This window comes from Eptatretus burgeri, chromosome 14 (genome assembly GCF_056783735.1).
Source record: "Eptatretus burgeri isolate ZD-2024b chromosome 14, Ebu_testis_v1, whole genome shotgun sequence".
NCBI classification, from domain to species: Eukaryota; Metazoa; Chordata; class Myxini; order Myxiniformes; family Myxinidae; genus Eptatretus; species Eptatretus burgeri.
In genome coordinates, this window is record NC_140974.1 from 47,438,144 (window position 1) to 47,456,023 (window position 17,880).

Genomic DNA, 17,880 nt, shown 5'->3' on the forward strand with positions numbered 1-17,880 from the left:
CACCATAGCGGCTATATTGCACTTTGGACCAAGTCCAAAATCTAATGGCATGATCCTTGGACCATACCTAATCCCCCCCACCAAGTTTCGTCTAAATCCATCCAGTTTTTCTGTAATACTGTTCACAAACAAACAAACAAACAAACAAACAGACAGGGTTGAAAACAGTAACCTCCCGTCCATCTTTGATGGCGGAGGTTAATAATTACCATTATGAGCCGTTTTTTTCCCTGACATCAACACTCGACTGATAAAATAATTGGTAGTTTTTAATCAGGCGTTAGGCATACCAGCATTCCCAGCATCATGAAAAAATATGACAACCAATACAACTTTAAGTATAAAGTTGAATTTGTGAAAATTTCTCCTTCAGCATAATGAAGGGCTAACCCCTAAAAATATGCCTTGCAAAAAAAACAAAACTGCAATCCCGTTAAAAAAACAACAATAAAAACCAAACAGGCATTCATTTGTGTGTTGCGTGAACCCACCAGACATACCATCAAAGTGCTATCTATGTATCAGCAATAAGCACAATCTCATGCCACGACTTGCAAGTAGCAGCAGCATGTCATGGGCCAAAGCAAGAAAAAAACATTTATATTTCTGCTCGTGCTTTGGTTATCTTCTTTATATCACTTTCTAAGATTCTCCACCAGTGATTAATCAACAGCCGTTGAGGCCATGCATTCCATGTCCATAGAAGAGAGGCCGCTGTCCTGTGTTGAACATAAACGTAAAGTGGAATGCTGAAACGAAACTTAAAATGTACACATATTTATACGTTTAAGCGATCTTAGGGACATCCTAATAAGGTTAGGTAATCGATCACCACCTACTCACAGGAGGCTCATAACAACAGTCCTTGCCTGGCCTTGGGCAATAAATTACAGTTATGCAAGCCAATATACACAACTACCCAGGAATAGTTTCATTTGGGAGCTGATGCAAGATTGTGTATCAAGCATACTGCAAAAAATACCTCAACTAAGGCAAAAAATGAACTCATTCAAACCATGATGAATGCAAGCAAATGCAAATGCTAAATCAGGCAATTCAGTTAACATGTCGGGAAGAGGGTTAAGGTCATAAAGAGACCCAATACATATAAACAGGATGTTCTGATGTAAAAATTGCAGTCAGTGATATTTTGTAAACTTGGGTTGTTCCGGACAAGGTGAACAAAAGTGCATTTCCTCTCCAAGGGATCTCCAAAGTGAGAACCACGAGTACGAAGATGACACAAGCAGGAAAGAAGTATCATTAGGAAAAAGGCAATAAGGCAGAATCTGCATGCATTCCAACCCAAGACAACTTTGCAACCCTGCGAGGAGGCCAAAGTAATCAAAGATGTTAAACCCAAAAAGTATATTCTAAATTTAACAAAATCCAACGTTAACAGAGTCAATGTGAATCCACTCCCAGAGTCCTTTTTATGTTCTCGTAAACGACGTAGCTGATGCCCACCGCTGGGATAACCTTCATGAAGTTGGGAACCAGGCCACGGTAAAGACCTGAGAAGCCCTCTTTACTCCAGATCGAGTGAAACAGGTTTGACATGCTCAACTGCTTCGAGTCAATCGTCTGGTAGGAGGCTGAAAAATTGCAGAAAGGTAGCAGATTTCTTATGGCATCATAATGTACTATACAATCCTCTCTTCTTTATTGCTTTATGCAAAATGATCAACATTTCCAGCTGGGTTTTCACTGATCCAGCTGGAGGCAACAGCTACACAGTGCCATCTTGATGACGCAGCATGGGTTGCATAATAGCATTGAATTGATAGCTGTGTGTCCGTCCGTGATATAAAAGCTGTGTGTCCGTCCGTGATATAAAAGCTGTGCGGCCGTCCATGATAGGTTTTCATCGCCGCGATAACCTGAGAATGGCTGAAGGGATTTTACTCAAACTTGGTGGAAGTATGGACTATGATGGAAAGGTGAACTGATCATATCGTGCCCCTTTTGTTCAAAATGTGAAAAATTAACATCCTGCCCCTTTTTGTTTCAAGCTCGGGGTCTGTAGATTGTTCATAAAAGTTTGATTTCCAAACCCCTCTTGCAATGCTTTTTTCTAATGTCTAATAATCTCATTGCAATTTATATTTATTTTCTCATGTTTTCTATGATATGATGCAATTTTTAATTTCAAAATTGTTGCAATGCAAATGTTGTTTAAATGTATCATATAGTGCTGCTCCCGGTGTGAGAGGATATTTACAAGTCACAAGTAATACTGCAATTCTCTGAAGGAAAACCATATAGTCATAGAAGCGGGGAAATTATCATAATAAATATCATACAGTTTGTGTATTTATAATAATATGAGTTCCCTTACAGGAACTTCGATGCAAGAGACAATTAGGCCCATCAGAGTCTGCATCTTTACAACTTATGGTTGTTTGTTCGTGCTCTATCCTCTTTCAATGCTGAGCATCAAGTAAGGAAGCAGCACATACCATTTATAAAGTCTTTGGTATGACTCAGCCAGGGTTCGGAGACCGACCTCCCAGACTCAGGGCAGGCGCTCGAACCATTACGTCACTGAGGTTGGTCAACTTCCAAGCACTCCTGAACCGCTGGACGTAATGAGTTGAAAGTTGGTGGTTATACTTGCATGGTGTCTGTGCATATTTTAGGCAATACATTTTTTTAAAATAGTCCCAGGGGTTCAGGGTGGTGGGAAGTCCACAATTCTCTTTACGTAAATGTGTATCATATAGCGCCACCTGGTGGAAGCCAGTATTACATGTCATCTCTCTCTATCGAGTGCAGCCTGTGGCTGCTGGTTGCACCATTGGTTGGGACGCAGCTATGCTGCTGATGCAGTGTTCCCCTTACCAGTGCACTGGTACTCATTTTGCCGACCTCAGAAGGATGACAGGCTGAATCAACCTCCTGGTGTATTAATTCAGCGACCCAACGGGGCTTGAACTCAGGACCCTAGGATCCCAAGCCGCCACCCGAACCACGAAGCCAACGCCAGGCTTATTACATGTCAGAAATCTATACTATAAAAGAGCCGTTTGTGTGTGTATTGGTCTGCGTGTGCGTGTCGCCATTTTTCTCAAACCGAGATGGCCAGACGGATCTTCGTCAAACTTTTTTGAGGTTCATTAATGAGTGCTGGAGAGTGTTTGACGCAAATAAAAACGTTTTGAAAATTTTGAAAAAAGAAAGTTGGATTTTTTTATTTATTGCTCTCAGGGGACAGAGCAACAGAGCACAGGGAGGACAGAGACCAAAGGGTGCAAGACCAGAAAGGAGGCAGTAGAAGAAAGAAAACACTAACAGTGCTGTGAAAGTTATAGGTCCAAATTCTCAGTTTCATCATGGGAGATTTCAATGATTTTGAAGCTCTTGGTTTCCAGGGAGTCAAGCTGAGCAAGGTGTAAGGCAGGGGGAGCCAGCCCAGAGGGGAGAGCAAGCTGTACTCCATCAAGATGCATATAAAGGCCTTATAGGTGGATAAAAGTACAGATGTGCCAATGAAGGAATTTGCATGATGGAGGACGCCCAATCAGCGGGTGCTTGGCTTTGGAGACCAACTTAGATATGTGGTTTGCTGAAAAAAGATAATTGCCCAACCATTGGAGTAAGTCCGTGCCCAAGCCTTTGTCGCTACGTGAAAGGTAATATTAAATGATCCTCAACCCCATTCCTTCGTATAGTGAGTGGAGGGAAGTGTTTTAGGGCCCTACAAAAAATGGAAAACCAGAACGGCACTTAGTAGAGCACATATCTCCACCAGGCTGAACAGTTTACATTTTATATCCCGCTGATAGGTCGGATCTGGACCTGAACTAAAATCTAATCGTCTTGTTCTTGTCACCAACCCAACCCATTCACCTCGTTGTCATAACTCATCCACAAGTTTTTGAAATATCATGCTATATATCGTGTTTGGCCCCATCTCTCAATGGTGAAGAATCACGAAGTAAAGTTAAAAACTTTCTCGTATCCTGGTCCGGATTTGGATCTTCACCAAAATCTAATCAATTTGTCCTTGTCACACACTCAACCTGTCCACTACATCTCTTCTGAATTCATCCACAACCTTTTTAGATATCCTGCTCACAGACAAACAGACAGATAGAGGTGAAAACATGACATTCATCCACCTTCAGTGGTGGAGTTAAAAAAACAAAAAATTTGATTTCTTAAAAATGCAAACAGGATTACAAAAGCACCGGGCAACGCCGAATACCTCTGATAGCCCGATATAAACAAGGCAATTCTCTGTACGTCTGATAATTATGGAATCGAAAATAGTTCAGCTAATCTCCACCAGATTTTGCATATGTGCTCGGGGGACCCAGTGTCAGGTTATGGGCACAAAACAATACCTCTTAAATGCCTCGAAAAATATGTAAAAGTACACGGAAGGAGCACACAAACAACAACCGCAGGCATGTCGACAGCAGCAACAACAATAATTACGTGTTATAAAAGATCCTTTTTTCGTGTGTTTCACTTAATGTGTTGTGTAATCGTTATGTATGAACCTTATAGAATGGAAAATGGCTTGACTGATCTGCATCAAATTTTGCACATGTTCTTGGGATCAACAGGCTCAGGTTATGGGCACAAAATGCCACCCTGCTCCTTCCCATGAGGGAGGGGAGACAACTTGCAATTTTCATCTGTACATGTGGAACAACTCAAGTGGTTTAACCACTGATCCCTGCCTGAGGGAGGAGGTATTGACACCTTATTTCACTCCAGGAAGAAGCAGGTATTACCAGTCATAAAAGTGGGAGAATTAATTCATCCTGACAAGTTATTTGCTTATGTATAGTAATTAGACCAGAAGTAGAAAAGCTTTTCGAGTTGTGTGCTGAGCAGATAAACAACGACCCGAGTGTACTAACGTATGTAAAGTTATTTTGAGATTGTTTTCTGTCTGTCTGTCTGTCTGTCTGTCTGTCTGTCTGTCTGTCTGTCTGTCTGTCTGTCTGTCTGTCTGTCTCTCTCTGAACTTGAAATCATTTTACAGTTTCATCTCGAGGCGAATTATAATCAAGCTTTCACATTTCGTGAACAAAGTTTATAATCTGTGATCAAAATCAGTAACTTGCATAGTTCTCATTATTAGACAATATGGAACCCTCTTCACATGACTTAAGTGATTTAGGAGGCAAGGGTATGAAAGAAATTTCTCTCTTGTGAGTGCAGCCTTCTGGCTGCTGGTTGCATCATTGGTTAGAGACACGGCTATGCCGCTGCTGCAGTCCCTATTACCAGTACACTGGAACTCATTTTGCCAACCTTGGAAGGATGACAAGCTGAGTCAACCCCACCTGGTATTAATTCAGCATCCAACGGGGCTCAAACTCAGGACCCTAGGATCCCAAGTCAGCCACCCTAACTGCTAAGCCAACACCAGGCGAAAGGAATTTGAAAAGAGGGAAAGTGGGGGAACGCAGAAAAAAGGAAAATAAATAAGGTTGAAAGGAGGGAGGATCAGGAGAGGATAATGAAGGGAAAATTATGGCATATACAGAACAATAGCAATTTTAATTAATTTTCTTAGCAATTTTACCGTTACAAGTCGGAAGAAAACATAATTTTTTTAATGCAGCTACATTACCCGATTTTAAAGATTTTTAGTCGTGGAGCCACTCAAAAATGTCAACCTCTGCCAAAATACAGGGTGCCAAAATTCTGATGGAGGAACAGCAGAACGCTCCTTAAAATGGCGGCGGCAAGTCGAAAATTTGATTTTTTTCAACATCACCTTCAGTGTCAAAATGCAGAAATGTGAAATATTTAATGATTGCTTTAGTGATAATGTGAATCATGGCAACAATTTATGTAACAGCATGCAACTTATGGACCACTAACATAGTTTTCGGACCAGTTTCATGACTCAGTTATCAGCCTTCTCTTTTTCGGCTGGATTCAAACTCTTGAATCCAACACAAGTCTCGATATCAAGCCCCTTTCGAGATTTTGTGGCCTAAACAAACGTTTTCTATACCAGATAGGATATCCAACAGGTTTCAGTACACAAGTTAGACATAACTTTGGAAGTGTTATGGGTCAAAATGAGCAGCGATTCTCGGGTCACTGTGCATGAATTTTGTGTTTCGGGCGGAGTCTCGAGCGATCTTTTTCGCTTTGTCAGGAGATTTGATATGGCAAAATATCCCTTTTGACATCCTGAACCCCAACAAGTTTCAGGATTTTTCGAAATTCTTGTAGGAGATGAAAAAATGCACAATATTAAAATATTTTCTTCTACTGTCTGTTCAACCTGCGAAGAAGTGATATCCGTTTGATCTTCTCCACAGGCATTTATCTTATTGGTATGAAATTTCACATGCAGAAAAGCCCCATACAAAAAAGTTTTCCAAACACGCTATATTAATTTGTCAGAAATCAGTACGAATAGAATGCATTTCTAAATTGAGAATTTCCAAAAATCTAATATGAAGCTTGTTAAACATTTTTTCAAATTACATTTTTGGACAAGAAGCCTTTTGGAAAACGTTTTGCTCACATGCTCAAACTCATCCATGTGAAATTTCATACGGCTGTGGAGAAGATGAACCATATATCACTCCTTAGCAGGTTGAACGGCATTTTTAAATCAGTGACCATCACCTATTGACCTTTTTTCAGAATGAATTCACCACAACAACATTTGATTGGTCAAGATGCCTAGTCTGCCAGCGTCACACAAGTGAAATGTTGAGGTGTCCGGCTGATGATCCCATCATATGCCAGCATAATTGAGATAACTACAAAAAATTTCATCAGCAACGTGCAAGAATTCAAAGCGATCGACAGTCTACCTGTGGCTGTTTATTTTGGAGAGGTCACTGTCAGTGACTTGATCAATAATCGTGCTGTCTGGCACAAGAACTGCCATGCCAAATTCAACAACACCAAACTGATCAGAGCGAAAAATGGTGCCGCGAAACGATGTCTTGTTGAAGCTGATGAGACCAATGAACCGAGACGGTCGAAACGATGCTCCATCGCCCCAGATGTCTGCGTATTTTGTCTACAGGCTGGTAATCTCCATTGCTTCAGCACCAAAGAAGCAGATCGGCAGCTCCGTCTTATGGTCACGGAGCTTCAAGAAACAGAATTGCATGCCAGAATCGCTGGTGGAGACCTCACTGCTATTAATGCCATGTACTATAAAAATTGCCTCACCAACATGAACAATGAGTATCGGGCCTACAAAAGGAAGGAAAACGTTACGCTCAAAATTGATGAGCACGTGAATGAGTCCCGGGCATTCAGTGAGCTTGTGTCGTACATGGAAAACTGCATGCGAAATGATTCATGCCTGATCTTCAAGTTGTTGGAGTTGCATTCCTTATATGTTGATCAACTGGCGAGCTTTGGGATTCATAAAACTGTCAACAAGACACGGTTCAAGCAGCAGATACTGGATCATTTCCCTGATTGCCATGAAGAATTTGATGGCCGTAATACCATCATAATATTCGATGACTGCTTGAGAGTGTTAATGAGGTATGCCACTAAAGCTAGGAACTTTAGTGAAGACGCAAGTATCCTGATGAAGGCGGCTCGTATTGTCCGTGAAGACATATTTAATCACAAAACCTTCAAATTCGACGGGAGCTTCACAGAAGGATGCCAGAAGGATTCGACACCTTCCACCCTGAGACATCTCATATCCATGATTTTGTACGGACCCGATGTCAGCAATCGGACTCGGTGCGATTCTCAAGCTTGCCTCACTATTTCACAGGCGGTTGTCCTGAATGCAAAAAAGTTTGGAAGTGAAGGTTAATCTAACATGAAACACGTCAGAAATGTAAGCCTTCACCTGACTACATGTGGTTACCAAGATGTATGGTCATTTTGAGACATACTCTCCCAGTTATGGCGTTCTAGTGCAATTCACATAAATATTGAGAAATCTCTATTTATCTCGTGTACTTGTAATGGATTTTCATATTAATTCCATTTTTAAATTGCATAATTCTGTATTATTGATGAGGTATTCGTAATTACCTAAGAGTGAACCGGATAGATATCAGTAAATTCTTCACTTTGCAACCAAAAATGAAAAATCAACCAACTTGACCTTTGACCTATATGTTTGACCTTGAAAACTGACCTTCAAGGTCAAATTTGATGTGGCTCCAAGACTGAAATTAAAGCTTGTGTCCAGTTGATGTTGCATACAAAATTTGGTGCTTTCTTCCGTCATGTAACGGTATGGCCTATATTTGGACCTAAGAGCCCCCACTACAAGGGCTGAGAGAAAGGTTAAATCTTTTTTTGTTACTTGCATACCCAATGTGTAGATGGTTAATATGCCAATTTAATTCCAAATGGAAATTGCATGGCAAACATTGGACATCGACCTGTGAGCACCGGCATCTAGATGCTATGACCAAAATTCCGGCCAAGTCTATTGATCATCATGTAGATAATGAACCTGTACAATGGAGTGCCTGATTTTAGACATTGATCATAGGGTGCTGAGTTGTGAACTGCTTTGGCAAGAACTTGCATGCTAAGACTGAAAACTGCTGAAAAAAAAGAAGGAATACTGTATAGTAGTCATCTTGCACTAGGAGAAGCTTAATATCTAAATTTTGCATTATTAAAGAAGACCAACGGACAATTAAAATTTGGAAGCTTACCGGCAGCCTGCATTCGAGTGCGCACCAGTACTAATGGATAGCTTGCCAGCTGACCGCAGGTGCTGGATGCTGTAGCACAGCCCAAGAGCACGAACACACCAGGGTTTACACGCTCATTGTGCTTTTGAAGCCACCAGTTCTTGAGTGTCTGTGTAGGATATGGGGAAGAGGGTGGGGGCTGCCTGAAAATGACTGTTAGACTTCATTACGTCTTCTCCAATACCAAGAATACCAAGAAAAGTTGTTGAATGGCCACTAAGGAGGCAGAAAAATGATAGAAGTGCTTGTAAGGGCAGTACTCTGAATGTATCAAAGTTGGGAAACAGCAGTGAGAACAAAAGAAGGATGTATGTAGAATCCTTTGATGTGAGGGCTTGTGTACATAAGGGATCCAGAATAAGTCCTCCATTGTTTATTCTTGTGTTGGAGGAACTCACGAGAGGGTTAGAATAGGATTTCCTTGGGTATTATTCTATGCAGACGATTTAGGTTTGACAGCTGAAACAGAGCAACAATCGAAGATTATATTTCACAGATGGAAGGAGGCACCCGGTGTGTACCCCGGTCAGAATAGGTACACCGTATCCCTGCGTGTCGTAAAAGGCGACTAAAAGGGTTGGCGTCAGGAAGGGCATCCGGCCATAAAAACATCGCCTCAAAAGGAAACCATGATGAGTACAACTGATGGGCAGGGTACAGCCCGAAGTACCCTGTGGGGGTCCTCACCCCCTCTCGTTAAAACTCAAGGTGGGGAACCCGATCGAAGCAAGGGAGGAAATTTTTCCATTTATGATGACCAATCGTCTGATGACCCACGTGGAGATCGGTTTCTGAGGTTTGGTACATGAAATGTAGGGACAATGACAGGGAGATCTGGAGAAGTGGTTGAAACATTGGTCAGAAGAAGAGTGGACATATGTTGTGTGCAGGAGACACGGTGGAAGGGAAGTGGTGTGAGAATGGTGAATGGAAGGCAGGGGCAGAAGTACAAGTTTATGTGGCAAGGGTGCCCGGAAGGCGTGCATAGTGTTGGTGTAATGTTTTCTGAGGAGTTTGTAGACAGTGTAGTGAGTGTGACTAGAGTGAGTGAAAGGTTGATGATGGTGAGAATTGTGATCGGAAATCTCTTGGTGAACATCATCTCGGGATATGCCCCGCAGGTCGGTTGAAGCGATGAAGAGAAGAACATGTTCTGGTGTGCGATGGAGAACTTGATGGAAAATGTGAAAGATGAAGAAGTTGTTGTGGTTGGAGGAGACTTGAATGGACATGTGGGAAGGAGTCCAGATGGTTTTGAGGGAGTCCATGGGGGTTATGGACATGGTGTGAGAAATGGAGAAGGTGAAAGGATCTCGGAGTTTGCTGATGGAGCTGATTTGTTGATTTGTAATACTCAATTCCAGAAAGCGAATAATAAGCTTATTACATACACGTCAGGTGGGTTGGCGACAACCATTGACTACCTGATGGTGCGTCAGCGAGATAGGGGAAACCTCCGGGACACAAAGGTGATCCCAGGGGAGGAGACTGTTTCACAGCACCACCTGGTTGTCTGCGATATAAGGGTGAAAGGTGCGCGGAGAATTCGGCGGGTGAAGTACCAACCGAGGATGAAGGTGTGGAGGTTGAAAGAGGCGACAGTGAAGGAAGCATTAAGAGAGAGGCTGAGTATGGTTGAAGATGATGTGGTTGAGCTTGAAAGTGGTTGGATGTCAATGAAAGATAGTCTATTGGGAGCCGTTGGTGAGGTATGTGGATGGACAAAAGGACCACTGAGGCACTCGGAAACATGGTGGTGGGGTGATGAAGTTGGAAAGACGATTGAAGAGAAGAGGAAGAAGTTCAAGGAATGGCAAAAGGCAAAGGATACGGTGGAAGAAGAGGCTGCACATGAAAGTTATAAGGAAGCCAAGAAGGCTGCAAAGAAAGAGGTTGCAAAGGCGCAGCCCATAGGAAAATGTTTGGAGAACGCTTGGATTCGGAGGAGGGTCAGAGAGCGGTATTCAGGATTGCAAAGCAGATAGCGAGAGAGAGAGATTTGATGTGACGGGGGTGAGTTGCTTGAAGGATGAAGTGGGACAAATTGTTGTGGATTCAGATGGAATTAAAGGAAGATGGAAGAGATATATGGAAAGGCTGTTGAATGTAGAAAATGAATGGGATAGCAACATCGAGAGTAACCCAGTTTTAGGACCAGCAGAGAAGATAACTGAGAAGGAAGTTGAGGAAGCTATAAGAGCAATGAAGAGCAGAAAAGCAGGAGGGCCGACGGGAGTTGTGGGAGATATGTTGAAGGCAGCGGGAAGTTGGGGTGTGAAGAGAATGACAGAGATCTGTAATCTGGTGGTGAAAGAAGGCCACATTCCAGTGGATTGGGAACCGAGTACCCTCGTCCCTCTGTACAAGGGGAAAGGTGACCCTCTGGACTGTGGCTCCTATAGAGCAATAAAGTTATTGGAGCATGGAATGAAGGTATTGGAAAGGGTGTTGGAGAAGAGGATAAGGAAGAAGGTAAAGATTGACGAAATGCAGTTTGGATTTATGCCAGGAAGAGGAACGACAGATGCAATTTTTATTGTAAGGCAGTTGCAGGAGAAGTACATGGAGCAGAGGAAGAAGTTGTTTTTTGGGTTTGTTGATCTGGAGAAAGCATTTGATAGGGTTCCACGCGAAGTTATGACATGGGCATTGAGGAAGTTAGGAGTGGAGGAATGGTTGATCAGAGTAGTGATGGCCATGTACGAGAGAGCACGCACAGCTGTAAGGACGAAGGATGGGAACAGTGGTGAGTTTGAGGTGAGGGTAGGAGTGCACCAGGGGTCGGTACTAAGTCCACTTCTATTTGTAGTTGTGATGGAGGTGCTGGCTCGGAGGGTAAAGGAGGGTTTACCGTGGGAGCTGCTGTATGCAGACGATCTGGTGTTGATTGCAGAGAGTGTGGATGGACTGAAGGAGAAGATGAACAAGTGGAAGGAATGTATGGAGGAAAAAGGTTTGAAGGTGAATATCGGAAAGACGAATGTGATGGCAAGTGGTAAAGCATGTGGTGTGGTGGAAAGGACTGGGAAGTGGCCGTGTGCTGTGTGCAGGAAGGGTGGCGGAGTGAACTCCATTCAGTGTACAATGTGTGCTGAATGGGTTCATCGAAAATGTAGTGGGGTGAGAGGGTCTTTAACCAGTGTGGCAGCTACATTCAAGTGTAAGGTGTGCATCGAGGGAGCAGCAGATGAAGGAATTGTTGAGTTGGATCTTGGAGATGGTGTGAAGCTGGAAGGGGTGAAAACATTTTGCTATCTCAGAGACGTGCTGAATGGAGAAGGTGGATCAGACTCTTCGACGGTTGCTAGAGTGAGATGTGCATGGAAGAAGTTTCGGGAACTAAGTGGCGTGCTGACAAAGAGGGGAGTGTCGTTGAAGCTGAAGGGAAAGGTGTATGCTACATGTGTGAGGAGTACGATTATTTATGTGAGTGAGACATGGGTACTGAACATGGAGCAGCAACAAAGGCTGGAAAGGGTGGAAATGTGAATGGTTCGGTGGATGTGTGGAGTATCGTTGAGAGAGAGGAAGACAAATGATGACTTGCGGAAGATGATGGGAATAGAGTCTGTGATGGAGGTTGTGAAGAGAAACAGGTTGAGATGGTTGGGTCATGTGTTGAGGAAGGATGAAAGTGACTGAGTGAGATGAGTGTTGGAAATGAGTGTAGTCGGAAGTAGAGGACGGGGAAGACCGAGAAAAACTTGGCTAAATGTGGTGGAAGAGGAAATGTGGGCAAGGGGATTAAGAAGGGGAGATGCAGAAAACAGGGTAAAGTTGGGAAGATTGTCATGGGGCCCACAAGGCTAACCCCTGCTTTAGCGGGGAAAATGGCCTTTAAATGCTTGTGTGTGTGTGTGAAGGAGGCAATGGAGAATAAAGGACTTAAAGTAAATGTGGGTAAGACGAAGTTTATGGTTGGTGGTGAAGAAAAATAAAATAATAAAAGTGGAGCATGGCCATGTGCTCTGCATCGCAAAGGTGTTTGGGAAAACGCGATTCAGCACTCTGTGAAAGGTGGTGCCACAATCAAAGTAGTGGAGTGAAAGGTAGCTTGAATCAAGCACCTAGTATGTTTAAATGCAAGGAATGTTTAAAAGGAACTAAACAGGTTGATCACATTATAATGCAGGAAGATATGGGATTCAGAGCGAAAATTGAAAAGATGATGAAATTTTGTTATTTCGGAGACATGATGTCAGTGATGGAGCAGAAATGTCTCTAAGGACCACGATAAAAGTAGCTTGGAATCGATGAAAAGAGATGGGAGGTATCCTAACAGACAAGTATGTGCCAAGGGCAATAAAGGCAAGAATGGATTTCGTCTGTATAAGGCCTGACCTATTGTATGGTATTGAAACTTGGGCCATGAGGATGTTGGATTAATAAAAGAATATAATAAACAGCAATGAGTATGTTAAGATGGATGTATTACATTTCATTGAAAAATAATGGCAGGGTGAAGATCTTAGAAATATACAAAAAAATTTTCAGTACAAGAGGTCGATTTGAAAAAGGGAAGGCTTCGATGGTTCGATCATGGAGCCAGAACAGAAGATGAACCCATTAAGAAGATAGTAAGTTTTGACATAATATTGAAAAAGACAAAGATGTAGACCAAAGAAACCATGGCAGGAATGTGTGAACAATATGAAAAGAATACATCTGAAGAAAGTAGATGCAAATTAAAAAATACACCCGTGCGGGAGTGACGGTCATCTCTGCCAGAAAATATATAGCCTCCTGAAGGTAGGGCAGTTTTTGCAAACTTTGAAGTCACGTGACGCGAAAACGAAAGCGAAATTCGAAAATCCGGCCCAACCAAATTTAGATATTGTCCCATAGATTCATATGCCACAATCAAATTCAAGATTGCTTGAGAAATGTAGGAGGAGATAGATTTTGAAAATTGTCATTTTCACATGAAAATTGTCATTTTCGCATTTTTTGTCAACTTTTGAAGTCACGTGACACGAAAACGAAAGCGAATATCGAAAATCCGGCCTGATCAAAATTTAGATATTGTCCCAGAGATTCATTTGCGACAATCAAATTCAAGATCGCTTGAGAAATGGCGGAGGAGATAGAATTTGAAAATCGTCATTTTCGCAACTTCAAAGGCCTAGTGACCTTGACCTTGACCTTCGGTGACCTTGAAAGTCACACCATCGTGTACGTCTCATCGACCTCTATCAGGATCACTAATAACCAGATCTCCCGCTTCAACTTCATTGTGAACGGACGGATGGACGGACGGATCGTCACCTCTCCTCTCAACACCAATATTAGGTCATGCTCGAAGAGATGAGGATTAGGGTTAGATCAGGTTAACTGAGGTAAAAAAAAAAAAGTTTTAGATGTAGGGATAGAGTATGACAAGAGATGGTGATGCAACATCATCATGAAGACCTGAAGGGAAGAGTGTGATGGTACCGACTCAGGGAGACAGTTCCATAAGCTGAACTCGAGCAGAATCGATGGCGTGCCATCGCAAATCCTCCCCCCTCCCCCACCCCCACATCTCAAGCAAAATTGAAAGATGGCAAAACATTCCAGCAAGAATAACCTAATATCAAATTTTGAATGAAAAAAATCTTTTGTTTTGACTCCTGTGACCCCAATTCCCCACCCCATGGCCGCATGGACTGGGGGTCAAATCCCCCCCCCAAAAAAAAAATTGTTACTTTTTTAATGCATCCCCCAATGTTGATTGCATTTCCAAAGTTTCATTATAAAATGTTTGTAAATGCACCTGTAATTGCATTTTTTGGTATTTGACCTTTTGACCACACCCAAGAGCCCCAGGGGGATGGGCAAAAAATTATACTCCTCTCGCACCTTCTTGCCATGTGGTGATCATAACTTCCAAGTTTGGTGAATTTCTGCACAACCATTTAGGAGGAGATAGCGTGGCTGATGGAAAAATACAATATCCACGTGTTTTTTTTTATTAGTTATTTTATTTTTTTATGTGGGGATAATAAAAGAGGAACAAAATAAGTTTGATGAGCAACATGTCAGGATTTTGGAAGATTTAAGATGGGGTTACGGAGAGAATGTGTGCGTCCTGGAAGGACAGAGGGCTGAGAAGCAGGGGTAACAAGACCAGCATCTCGAGGCGATATAAAAAACAAGACCATCAATCTGTCTATGATGAGAGCACAACAGGCCTGTACCTCTGCTGTTTTTTTGGAGATCAGATGCCAATGACCTTGGGAGCTTTGTATTTCACAGTATGTAAGAGTGTTGCCACAAGGCTCTTTTTTACCTAGACTGAGAGCATGGATAATTTAGCTGCACATGAAAAAGGTAAACATGTGCATGAGAGAGAGAGAAAGTAGGCTTTTGTGAAAGCACTACCAGGCAGAGTCAATATCAGATGAAAAAGGGAGACTGAAAACCACTCTTTTAGAGAAAGAGCCTATTGCAGTCGCTGCCAGTATGCCTGAATAAACTACCAGACTCTGTGCCATTGAGGAAGCTCTGCAACTCCACAACATCAGAGATGTAGACGTTTCCAAAAACATGGTCAATGGAGCCAAGTGGAGCAGAGGAGGTGCAGAAAAGGTTGGAGGAAGCGTTATCAGGTCAGGCCAGATTAGATCTGAGACTTGCTATCATGTAAACCTGTATTTCAATGCATCGACTGGAACTCGTCGTGGATGTTGAGGTCGTGGAGAGATTCACTTACCTTGGCAGTGATATTCATGTCTCTGCTGGCCGTGAGTCAGAGGGCAATAGACGTCTGGTTCGGGCCTGGGTAGTCATGGATTCACTGGATAATGGGGTGTGGTGCTGCTGGTACCTGTGCGGGAGGACGAAAGTCTGAGTCTTCAGGTCCTTGGTGCTTCCAGTCTTGCTCTATGGATATGAGACTTGGACTCTGACCAAGGATCTGAGACGGAGACTTAATTCCTTTGGTTCCAGGTGTCTTCAGAGAATCCTTGGCTATCGCTGGTCGGACTTTGTGTCCAACGAGCGGTTGCTGAGACTCAAATGAGATTTGTTACCTGCATAGTCCGTGAGCGTCAGCTGTGGCTGTATAGACATGGGGCTCGTTTTCCTGACGCTGATCCTGCTAACCAGATTCTCTCAGCGAGGGAATCTTGTGAATGGAGGAGGCCAATGGGCTGACCACGTGCCTCGTGGTTGCAGCAGGTTGATCGGCATCTCAAGGAGATTGGGATGGGCCAGGCATTTGCCTGGGGGATGGCCAGAGAGGCCCCTGGAGTACCGGCAGAAAGTGGACGCAGCGACGCGCTGCTCTGGCACATGCTCCCATACCTGACCTGACCTGAAGCGTTATTACTTACTCAAGGATTCGAGGACATACCATTTGCAGAGATTTGAGTTGGGAAATTCACTGATTGGGAAAGACCTCTGCACCCACCAAGGCTTCAAACCAATGTCATGATTGGTAGTTGTAAAGCCAACTCCCAGACAACTGGCATGCTGGCAGATGAAATCCCCACAGGTAAAGAAGAGAGTTGCTGTGGATTGTGAATGGTTCGTCAATGTTGTCAAACCAAGAATCATTAATGGAGTCATCATTGTAATATCGATGATGTACCACACAGATTAACATCAGGTGGTTGTGGAGAATAATGCAACTCGAGCAGTATTCCATGGGGTTAGGAGGGGTTAGTGTAGAGTAAAGGATGTGCGCATTGAGTTCTCAATGGAAAATAACTTCACTGTGTTGCAGGGGGCAAGCCTATCAGATATATATATATATATATATATATATATATATATATATATATATATATATATATATATATATGTACTGTATATTCTTTAAAATTGACCTGAAGCTAGCATGAGCACACTCAGTCATGAACATCATGGAAGCCAGTGTGCACATTGCAATAACGAACTAGAAAGCATCTGAACTTCCAAAGCCTGTCTGCTTTGTATCCCTCCTCCTTCTTCTTCTTCCATATGCTAAACAAACTTCTTCTTCTTCTTCTTTGACCTTTTGACCAAATTCTTCAATTGTCTTATAAATATTCTCATAATAAAGCTTTGATGAAAATTTGATGAGCTCAAATGGTTAAAAAAAAAAGTTACGGCTTACAAAAGCTCAAATGATAATTTAATTAAAATTTCAGGTCAATTGGATGAAAATTGACGATTTTAGGTGATGCTGACCTTTGACCTTTTGACCAAATTTCTTAATCGGTCTTCTCCACATTTTCATAATGAAGCTTTGTTGAAAATTGATGACAAAAGTTCAAATGGTAGAAAAGTTATGGCACAGAGACAGACACACGCAAAACCCCGTCTTCTGCTGTGCGGGGAATGGGCTAATTGGTAATTTGGAATGAACTGAGAACTTTTTGAGAATATGGACGTGGAAGGAAAAAGAAAAAAGAAAAAGAAAAACAAGAGATTAGGAAGGGTGTAGTGAGGGAGAAGTTGAAAAGACACTGAGGATGTAAGAGAGCATGTTGTGCCAAACAGAGGTAGATCGAGTGAAGTAGTTAATAGATGGAAAGAATGGTGAAGGTGATAAAAGGAGGCCAGGAGAGAGGAAAGTGAGAAGATTCAACACATTTCCCTTGTGCACACCTTTAATCTTTAAAGACATTTTCAAATATCAAAACAAAATTTGTTCAAGACACAAGGGGAAAGGAACACATTCTTGCCATACCTCATAAATGGCGAGGTCAATGCCTGCATATGGAATGATCCCCAAAATGTTGGGTGTGTATCCCTTGTAGAAAGCAAGTAGTCCCTGCCTCTGCAATATCTTTCGTCCACAGTCTATTATGCTGGTGTATTCTCCTGTCTGACCCAGTGCCAGGCGGGTCTTTACGACCTGTGAAAAGAGTGATACAATGGGATTTCCAGGCTAAACAATCGAATGGAAGCTAAAGTCCATTAAAAATGTATAAAACAAATACATATAACTCGGTAGCCATTTTCATAGGGATCATGCGAAAAGTAAAAAGGCGTGCGTGCACGTGTATGCGTCATGGGCATGCATTACCAAAAAGAAGAACTAACTGCTTCATGTTTGGTGGCTTATTGTGCATTCCATTTACAAATACCTTTTTATATTCTCATTATCGAAAAAACACAAAAATGCGTGCTGTGATGATAAAATTAGCATTTAGGAATATAATTATAATCATGTCAGTCTCCTCTTTGCCGGAGTGCATAATTAATCAGACCAGAACTTCTCCGGAAAAACACAAGAGACACA

General features: G+C 42.4%; 1 protein-coding gene across 7 annotated transcripts in view; it reads right to left on the minus strand.

The window, feature by feature from the left end:
• Window positions 1–251: 251 nt before the first annotated feature.
• Window positions 252–17,880, minus strand: part of LOC147013116 (mitochondrial adenyl nucleotide antiporter SLC25A24-B-like) — a 70,779-nt gene continuing 53,150 nt past the window's right edge. For all 7 annotated transcript variants that reach the window (XM_085854712.1, XM_085854716.1, XM_085854714.1 and 4 more), the window contains 3 exons: window positions 17,326–17,493; window positions 8,634–8,781; window positions 252–1,595 (listed from right to left, as the gene is read on the minus strand). In XM_085854712.1, the coding sequence (XP_085710838.1) occupies window positions 1,405–1,595; window positions 8,634–8,781; window positions 17,326–17,493 (507 nt within the window). In that variant the 3' untranslated portion in view covers window positions 252–1,404. The remainder of the gene's footprint in view (window positions 1,596–8,633; window positions 8,782–17,325; window positions 17,494–17,880) is intronic.